Here is a 9,951-nt window from a genome sequence, read left to right on the forward strand (position 1 = left end):
CTAGAGAAAGAATTTTTAAAAATATATTAAATACTCTTATAATTTATTTTATAAATTTTAAAATCTTTTTTCTTATATTTTCCATCGTGCCTGCAACAATCTATTCCTTATCCGACAGCGTGTCTTCCTTTCGCCCCAATAAAAATCCTTCCTTTTAGCAGCAAATCCAACCCGACCTTCTTCCACCTCCTCTCGGAGCTGCCAATGTCTTCCCTTCTCCTAAACCCCAACAAAGCCCTTTTCACGGCATCTCGCTCTTCTCCCCTTCGTTCCAACTCCAATGCTCAGATTTTGGTCGCCAGCCGTCGCGCTGCCACTAGACTCGTCGATTGCAGGCCGAGAGCCTCCCGAGATAGCTTCGAGGCAGAAGCACTTCCGGAGACCAACGCCAAGAAGAAGAACACGAACAGAAAGATCATTCTTTTCGGTTCCTCGCCGCCTCCCCTGTCGGAGGACAGGAGCGGCGCGGCCGGCAATGGGAGCGGGAAGCCGGGGCTGGAAGCTTCCTCGTGGGGTTTCTTCCAGAAGGCGTTGAAGAGAGCTTTGGCGGTCCTGTCGAACCTCCCGTTGGCGATTGCGGAGATGTTCACGATTGCCGCTTTGATGGCTTTGGGTATGCGAGCAGTCACTACGCTTGTTGGATATTTCTCCTTCCCTTGTCATTGTTCATGTCAAGAATCCACGATTGACATTGGGGCAGCAGGAATGATTGAATAATAACAATGCTTTAAATTTGTATTCATTTTGAATCATTAGGTACGGTTGTCGATCAGGGAGAGGCTCCAGATTACTACTTCCAGAAATACCCGGAGGGAAATCCAATGTTTGGTTTTTTTACTTGGAGATGGGTCCTTACTCTTGGCTTTGATCATATGTTCACGTCTCCAGTCTTTCTTGGACTGCTGATTCTACTAGCATGCTCACTAATGGCCTGTACATACACAACCCAGATCCCTCTTGTTAAAGTTGCTAGAAGGTCCAATTCCTTTGAATTTGCCGCAGAAGCTTCTACTAAACATTCTGACAAGAGCTATTGCTTATTTCTTTATAAGCAGATGGTCTTTCAGGCACTCTGCCGAAGCTATTCGCAAGCAAGATTTTGCAGACTCCCTTCCAAAAGCATCTGTCGAGGATCTGGGAATTATTTTGATGGGTGCAGGATATGAGGTAATGACAAAGCATGTTTCAATTCAACACTGGCTTAGCAAGTGATACACATGCCATTGCAATTTGTTGGAACATCTTAAAACATTACGGAGTTAGTATATGCATAAGGATTTCTTTGGCCACCATTTCGAATAATTTTCAACACATGCACTCGTGCCACGGCGAAAATTCATTCTGTAGTTGTTGGAGCAGTAGACTGTTATAGGTCTTTGTATCAACAAAATTCTTATTCAAATATTTTCAGTGAATGAATTGATCCCTGATGAATTCTTCACTCTTTACACTCTTAGTAGCCAACATAGGAATTGCAATCTCATGAATGACATATACTTTAAGAAGAATGATGCCCTATTTGACGAAGTAACTAGAACTTTATTTATTTGGAGCATGGTGCTAGATGTTTGTTGTGTTGTTTGGTGCTATAGATAGGTAATCCTAAATTGGATTTCCTAGTAAAAACAAATTTCACATTCACTAAGAAACAAATGACTTATCACAATCATATTTTATAACACTGGAAGGTTATGCTACATGCAAACAATACATAGTAGCCTGTGTGGGTAGACAAAATGATCTTGTAAAAACTTCGATTATCATATAATTCTATTAACAATTTTCTCATATCATAACTACTTCTAGCTTCTAATTGTGCAGGTCTTTCTAAAAGGGCCATCTTTGTATGCTTTCAAGGGAATGGCAGGCCGATTTGCTCCTATAGGTGTGCATTTATCCATGCTTCTTATCATGGTAGGAGGTACCCTCAGTGCCGCTGGAAGCTTTCATGGTTCTGTAACTGTTCCCCAGGGGCTTAATTTTGTTGTGGGCGACGCGATGAATCCCAGTGGTTTTCTTTCTTTTCCTACTCAATCCTTCAACACTGAAGTTCATGTTAACAGATTCTACATGGATTACTATGATAGTGGAGAGGTAGTTCAACAGAACATGCTCAAGTTATGTTTCAAGTTTTTGTATCCTTATTTTTTCTGATTCCTTCGACGTTAACGTGAATCATGATCAAATATAAATAGTTAACCTGTATGTTTCTTTTGGTTATCTAGGTGTCACAGTTTTACTCTGATCTTTCACTATTCAGTCTTGATGGAAAAGAACTGATGAGGAAAACCATTCGGGTAAATGATCCTCTAAGATTCAGGGGGATTACAATTTACCAGACTGATTGGGGATTCTCAGCGCTTCAAATTACGAAGAATGGTGAAGGTCCTTTCAATCTGGCTATGGCTCCCTTACAAATGAATGGTGAAAAGAAGCTTTTCGGAACCTTCTTACCTACCGGCAATGCTGATTCACCAAATGTAAAGGGAATGTAAGTTAGCTATAATCATGCATATCATTAACAAAACTCAAGCTCATCCACTGACTTGTTCTGGAGAAAATTCAGATCAATGCTTGCTCGTGATCTACAATCCATTGTCTTGTATGATCAAGAAGGCAAATTTGCTGGAGTTCGCCGGCCTAGCTCAAAACTTCCAATCGACATTGATGGTACAAGAATTGTAATCGAAGATGCCATCGGTAGCACCGGCCTTGATTTGAAGGTATTCCTTATAGTTAGCAACTATAAATCTCCATCGAGATTATCAAACAAAAATCATTTATTTTCACTTTTACCTCCAGACTGATCCAGGGGTACCCATTGTATATGCTGGATTTGGTGCTCTGATGCTGACAACTTGCATAAGTTACTTCTCTCATTCGCAGGTTTGTGTGTGTTCTTTGCGTCGGCTATGAATGCTGACGAAACATGCTCTATTTGATTGCCGGTTAACGCTATGGATGTCAAAGTGCATCAAAAGATTGCATTTTTTCCCCTTCATTTCATTTAGTCTATTGTTGCTGAGCTTTGCAGATATGGGCTTTGCAAGATGGAACAACAGTCGTCATCGGAGGCAAGACCAACCGGGCGAAGCTTGAGTTTCGTGATGAAGTGAACAGATTACTAGATCAAGTACCAGAACTTGTTACTATCAACCAAAATTTGAATGGCTGATGATGATTTGCTTCACTTATGGTGTTGCTCAACTGGAGCTTTGATACAAATGGATGCTCCTGGCCCTGGTAAGGATCCATGCCACACTGGTTTTCCAGTAAGAAAAACATTCCATCTAAACCTGCAACTCCAAGATACCTGCTCATTCATTTCAAGTTGCTCTTGTATAGAAAAAACATTCTAGCTAAACCTGCTAAGTCAATATTTCATGTATAGAATATCCCTTAACATGACTGCAAAAGGTCTTCAAAGTTCAAACTGCATGCTCTCTTGTCTGTTTGCTGTATGAATAGATTGATTATTGATTGAGCAAACCAAAATACAGAGAATAATTGTCATAAATTGGCTGCTTCATTTCTCAAATTGTGGCTTAAATCACAGCAAAAGCAAACTAGCTTGATAAAAGTAGGATCAATTAAGTCTTTTGGTGATGGCAAGGACACAAGGAACCTCATGTTGTTTGATCTTTAACATCCGGGAGAAAACAAGCAGAGCATTCAAGCTTGACTAAAAAAACATGACTATGCAGTTATGAAACAAGTTGGGTTATTTGATGCCCCAGAGTTACAGTGCGATGGTAAAAGGTAGAATGTACTTCCTAAACAACGAAGGTTCAAATCTCACTCAGGACACATTATATCCAGGGAGTTTGAAGAATTTAGGACGTTGGACAGTCCGTCAAGAACTCAAGATCAAGGATGGCAATAGGTCGGGTTTGAGTCAGAGTCCATATTTTCCGTCTCCATCCTCATTTCCACCTTCATTTATTATATTCATCCCATCTGAGTATTTAACTTTCATCCCTATGCCTTGAAGGATAGGATATTCATCCCCATCCTTATACCACCTATTAAGGATATAATATCCTCTATACTAAATTTTTTTCCATTCTATCTAATTATCATCATTCAACAAAAACATATTAGAATTAATATAATATCGAAGAAAAATATAATTCAACAAAAATAGAATAAACATCTATGGACTATGGATTAGGAACTACGAAGAAAGAAGCCAAGAAAGAGAAGATCATATCTATTTTCTTATTTTTTTCTTTAATTAATCGTCGGTAAAATGAATAAAAAAATAATTAATGGGTTTATATATATATATATAATTTAATTGGATATTCTGGTCGGAGATAGATAATTTAACTAGATCCACCTTCACGCCTGTATCCGAAAATATCCATACCTGATTAATTAATCGAGTCTAATAAAATTCTTCTCCATATCCTTCTCCATTCGGATCGGGTATTGGATTTTTCATTAGATTTGGAAGAAAATGTCATTCCTAGTTAACATCCATCTACATCTTATCGATTTATTTTGATGGTAGTTGAAAATTTTTTTTGGGATTGAATCAATCACCTCCTGGATTAATCGGATTGCAATAGTCTGATGTAAAAAAATAAGTTATTTGATAAAGTTAGAAAATAGTACATAATTTTCATAAGAATTCCAGTCACCTCTGAATTGTAAGAGTCGGATATAAAAAAAAAAGTTATTTGATAAAGTTAGAAAATAGTAGATAATTTTCATTAGAATTCCATCAATTAATAATGTGCATACGTTAAATCATCTCTGTTTCCCCCTAAGTGCAATAAAATAAATTATTATCATTATTGTTATTATTTCTTGCTACTATTTATTTATTTTAAATTTAATTTACAATTTTTATTTATACTATTACTAAAAGGGAAAGAATAAAAAATTCCATATATTTTATTATTATAAAAAAACTCATTTAAAAAAAATAAACTAAAAGGGCATCTTGTATTTTGAAAGACCATTAATCCTATGTTATTAAAGCAGTTTTAATTAAAATTGCTTTAATATGTTTGAATAACTTTGTTTAAAATTACTTCAAGCCACTTTTGTCAAAATTATTGTAATGGTAGTAATTTTGATCAAAATTAATGTAATAATATTTGATTAATTATAACTAAATTAAAATAATTTTGACTATAATTATTTATTAATTTTAAAATAAAATTGAATGCCCTTTAAATATTTTTTAAAATGAGTTTTAAAAATAAACATGACCTTTTATTTTTTTACCTTATTAGAAATAAAAAATACTCATGGGATTACACTGGCAGCGATATATCCATTCATAACGCTTAAGAACGCCGTTTTATGTGATATAACAGTATGTTTCAGACCACTCTCTCCTCCCGGTCTCAAAACCTATCCGCTCTTTATCCCTGACCTCGCGAAGAGCAAACTCCAATGGCGACCTCCTCCCTCTCCTCTCTCACTGTGGCCTTCTCTTCCTCTCTGTCTTTCTCTACCTCCGTGTCCTCCAAGCCTTCCACCTTATCCTTCCCCCGGGCACGGATTCCTCGTGCCGCCTCAGCGCGCCGGCTGAACCTGATCGTCGCCGCCTCTTCTTCCTTGACCACGGTCGGCGCAGTCGCAGGGAGTGCTTCCGTCGCCGAGGGGGAGGTCGAGGGCGTGAGCCTTGAGAAGTACGTGAAGTCCCGGCTTCCTGGCGGGTTCGCCGCCCAGAGGATCATCGGGACTGGGAGGCGGAAATGCGCCATTGCCCGCGTCGTTCTCCAAGAGGGAACCGGGAAGTTCGTTATCAATTACCGCGACGCCCAGGTGTGTCAGCTGATATCTGTATTTTTTTCCCCTAGTTACTTATAATATCTGCTTAGAATGCTCATTAATATCCAAGTGGAAATCTTTTTGAGACATAAGAAACTGAATGATTAACGAGACCTCATCTACGAAAGGAATCATGATGAGCGATTGTTCACTGACGCAGACTTTTGCCTGATCCCAGATATATTTTTCTGCGTTTATCTGGTGACCCATATGATACTTTGTCTATTCATCAAATGTAGAAAGCCTGTACTTGTATTCTTAGAGATGGCTCATCCATCTTGTTAATGTGAAAAGGCTTGAATTTTGTAGCCTCAGAAGGGGGATTTAAGGAGTTAAGAGTTATATGGAAATTTTCAGTCTTCGTTTGAGGTATAGAAAGGATTATTCAATAAGAAAAGCTGTTGGTTATCCTGCCTCAAAGGTTCCTACCTGCTAAAGATCAACATGTTCATCATAATAACCACCATATATCACGCCAATTGAACCATCTTTTCCTATTTAAACAATTGAATCATCTATGATCTTCCACCTAAAATTGTCATCAGGCAGTAAAATGCTGGAATAACATAGTTGAAAAACATTATTCTTTTTTCCTTGTTGGAAAAAAGAGATTTTTTTTTCTCTGACCAGAGTTCTAATTGAATGAATTCATCTAGCTATCTTATGATTGATTTTTTATGTTGGTGAACTATATTGAGAAGCACAACAAAACATTTACAAAGTACAACTGCTAGGTTAAGCCTTTGGATGACCTGCTAGTGTTCATGGAGTCCACATTATTTACAACAATTCTTGTTACAAATTTCATTAATACTTTACATGGTAATAATACACAAATTTTTTTAAGTTCTTGACAAACATATTACAAAGATGAGGTCTTTTGCACAGGGCATTTTTGTTACCTGGATTTTTTTATACAAGGAGGTCTATTTGGATTCTTTTTATGGCTTCTATTATATTTATATTAAAGCTTATATTGTTTAACTAACGAATTAATCTATTATATTATTTCACATTGTGGAAATATTGTTTCATTTCCACTTTATAGTTGTTTTGTCTTCCAGTATGCAACTTATACATTTGAGGGAGGGCTAGGGATAGAAAGATTGGGATAACTTTAATTCATTAGGTACATAGTTGAACTTGGTTCCACTAGGAAACTTATTGCTTTACCTGCCAATCAATTCAAGAAAGAAGTTATAGGGGGTATGTGCGAAGTTTTGTGCCCACTTTTTCACTTAATATGTGCAAGGCTTATTGATTGAAATTTTTTTTTCCTTTTTGGAGAGGGAAAAAGGTGAAGAAGCAAAGATAATCTTTCATCATGATTCCATTGTCTCTCCTAATAGGTTTTTATTAACAAGGTAATGAAATTATGACAACTGGGAGATTCATTGCTCACCTTCGTTCAGATAAACCTCACCAACCGCCTTTGTGATGATTTGACTATGTTATACTTCTCCATGATGTTCATTTTGCAGCATTAAAGGGTACAAGGACAATTAAGTTGGTGGAGCCACTAAAGTAGAAGGTGACAATCTACTAGGGGAAGAAGGTCACAATCACCAACTATTTTGAACTAATCAAAATTGCATTGGGTTTTGTATGGTTTAGAGCTTGTTCCCTACATAAAGCATAATCTTTTTTTTCCTTTTCTTTGTTGAGAATTTAAGTTAAATTGGGTTGTTGGGTATTTTAGGTAACTATGTCTTAGTGACATGTTTGGGATGAGTAGGATGCTTCATAGGTATTTAATAGTCAAGCTTGGTTCAGTAAGTGCAAATTAAAGATTTTCCCACTATCTGATTCAAGGTTTTCGCAAACTTCAGGTTGGGATTAACATCCTGCACTGGTTGGATTTTATAGGTTTAATATTGTCATAATTTATTTTTCCTACATACTTTAGTTTGTAAAACTATCTTAGACTTTCAAAAATGTGGATTTGCACCTATCGTATTTTGTAGTTGTACTACACAAAATGGCGTCCATGTGGCAAGTCATTTGTCCCCACTTGAATGTGTGCAATTGTTAGTTAGCAATTGACCTAATGGAATTTGGCTTAAACAAACTAAAAGGATTCTTCAAAACTTTAAGAGGCAAATCGGCATTCCAAAAATTCTAGTTCATTTTGCAAAGTGATTAAAGCATAGGGGCAATGTGAAAATTTGTCTTTCTCATGGATGAAAACATTCTCTATGTGGTAATTTGATTGTTATTCAAATAGAAGAGAGTAAAATTGTTTGGGATTCAATGAATCTCCTTCATCTTACTAAAATGGGTTTACAGGATTATTAAAAGATACACTAAATGCTGCCGCCTAGGAGCAATTAGTCTTTTTTATTGAAGCTTCATTAGCTATATATATATATATATATATATACATATACATTTTATATTTAACAAACCGAATTGACTGAAGGTATGTAGATAGGAGTCCAATGAAATTCTAGCTAACATAGTTAAATATGATTTAAGAGATATGAGTTTTACAAATAATATAGTTTACATAGAGTAATATGATCCATGTAGCTGATCCAAATGTCTTGGACTAACATGGCATGCGGATCTAGTCATCTTTGAAACTTAATGTTGTATTTGGTGATTGTTACAAATAATAGTCTTTGGTTGCATTCAATTCAATCTATGTAACTGATCTCAACTAGCTCGGATTAACGTGGCATGCTGATTGTATCCTATTTGAAAGGTAATGTCGTATTTGCACTACGTATTTTCTATGAGCAACAAAAACAATTTTGTTTGGAATGCATGTTAAGTACTTGCTTAATCCTTCTTTATGGTTCAATTTTACTAATTATTATAATAAAATATTCAGGAGTATTTACAAGGAAATCCTTTGTGGCTGCAATACATCAAAACTCCCCTGTTAACTCTAGGATATGAAAGCAGCTATGATGTTTTTGTGAAAGCTCATGGAGGAGGTCTCTCCGGTCAGGCCCAGGCAATTTCTCTTGGCATCGCACGCGCTTTACTCAAAGTCAGTGAGAACCACAGGGTTCCTCTGAGGAAAGAAGGCCTTCTGACTAGAGATTCTCGAGTCGTCGAGCGGAAGAAAGTCGGTTTAAAGAAGGCTCGAAAAGCTCCTCAATATTCAAAGCGTTAAGAGTATATTACTTGAATCACTCTCCCTTTACATTATTTGTCATACACGTTTCCAAAACTATGACATCTATTATCCATCATATTCGAACTACATCTTGATATGCTAGCTTACGAGAAGTAACAGGAATTTCCGTTCTGTATGCAGGATTTTGGTATCATGTAAGCATAATACTCGGTTTGCAATTCAAGCTGTGGATTGTTTTAGACAGGCTTGTCCTGGGTCGAACTGGGAAATGCATCTGGGTTTGTTAACGTTACCTAGAATCATATCCGATGTATTGAATATATCATTATTGCCCCCATTATTTGTGGTAGCATTGCCGTTCACAGTCTGCTAGTTTTGTTCAGTTGGTTCATGTTTTGGCGAATTGGGCAACTCCTTAGAGTTCTAAGCTTCTATCGGATTGCTGCTAGTGTTTTCCGCTTTAGAAAGAATGTTTCGAAATTGGATTTATAAACTTTTTAATTTTTTTATTAAAAGCACATTTCATTTTAATTTCCTTAGGATAAAATCATATTATAATTGTAATGATTTTGTAATTATTATCATTATAAATAATTTGTAATTGTTACAACTGTAACTGTATTATAGTAATTATGATGCTTTAATTGTTACAATAATGAATAATTTATAGTTAGGTTTTGTAATTGTAACAGTTATAATAATTATGATTTTTTAATTGTTATAATAGTGAATTGAATTGTAATTGTATTATTGACAAAACATGTGATGTAGTGTGTTTTTTTGATAAAAATTAAAGTAGTGGCGTTCTGATTATTTGAAAATAAAAAATATTATAGGGGTAATGATTTTTTTTAAATTTTTAGATATTTAAAGATTGAGTTTTAATTTTGATGAAATAATAAAAATTTTTAATTATAATAAATTAACGGATGAATTTTCATTTAACAAAACCGTTGGTCTGAAATAAAAATAAATAAATATAAGGCCTCGTGTGACTAATGCATTGTTTGGGAGGAGGTGGTTTTCAGGGTAATGGTGTCGCGGTAAGATATTTAAGTTGTCATCCAGACATTTGCGGT

At 35.9% G+C, this 9,951-nt stretch overlaps 2 protein-coding genes across 2 annotated transcripts; both read left to right on the plus strand.

The window, feature by feature from the left end:
• Positions 1 to 185: 185 nt before the first annotated feature.
• On the plus strand, positions 186 to 3,469 carry LOC141815397 (cytochrome c biogenesis protein CCS1, chloroplastic). The gene is made up of 8 exons (XM_074703346.1): positions 186 to 613; positions 757 to 976; positions 1,056 to 1,167; positions 1,822 to 2,094; positions 2,226 to 2,491; positions 2,567 to 2,723; positions 2,803 to 2,886; positions 3,035 to 3,469. Exons 1-8 carry the CDS (start codon positions 205 to 207, stop codon positions 3,173 to 3,175), a joined length of 1,662 nt encoding a protein of 553 aa, XP_074559447.1. The 5' UTR covers positions 186 to 204; the 3' UTR covers positions 3,176 to 3,469.
• Positions 3,470 to 5,347: 1,878 nt separating this feature from the next.
• On the plus strand, positions 5,348 to 9,239 carry LOC141815035 (small ribosomal subunit protein uS9c). Its single transcript, XM_074702994.1, has 3 exons — positions 5,348 to 5,781; positions 8,621 to 8,910; positions 9,053 to 9,239. The coding sequence occupies exons 1-2, from the start codon at positions 5,407 to 5,409 to the stop codon at positions 8,906 to 8,908; spliced, it is 663 nt and encodes a 220-aa protein (XP_074559095.1). The 5' UTR covers positions 5,348 to 5,406; the 3' UTR covers positions 8,909 to 8,910; positions 9,053 to 9,239.
• Positions 9,240 to 9,951: the final 712 nt, after the last annotated feature.

The sequence above is a fragment of the Curcuma longa genome, chromosome 21 (assembly GCF_044706935.1).
Source record: "Curcuma longa cultivar G26 ecotype Majalengka, Jawa Barat chromosome 21, ITB_CL_G26_1.1, whole genome shotgun sequence".
NCBI classification, from domain to species: domain Eukaryota; kingdom Viridiplantae; phylum Streptophyta; class Magnoliopsida; order Zingiberales; family Zingiberaceae; genus Curcuma; species Curcuma longa.

Bases quoted from the DNA above. Each gene is read 5' to 3' on its own strand.
- LOC141815035 (XM_074702994.1), top strand. From the start codon at position 5,407: ATGGCGACCTCCTCCCTCTCCTCTCTCACTGTGGCCTTCTCTTCCTCT. The intron at 5,782-8,620 runs GTGTGTCAGCTG...TAAAATATTCAG, and splicing joins TCAATTACCGCGACGCCCAG to GAGTATTTACAAGGAAATCC.
- LOC141815397 (XM_074703346.1), top strand. From the start codon at position 205: ATGTCTTCCCTTCTCCTAAACCCCAACAAAGCCCTTTTCACGGCATCT. The intron at 614-756 runs GTATGCGAGCAG...TTGAATCATTAG, and splicing joins TGCCGCTTTGATGGCTTTGG to GTACGGTTGTCGATCAGGGA. The intron at 2,887-3,034 runs GTTTGTGTGTGT...TGAGCTTTGCAG, and splicing joins GTTACTTCTCTCATTCGCAG to ATATGGGCTTTGCAAGATGG.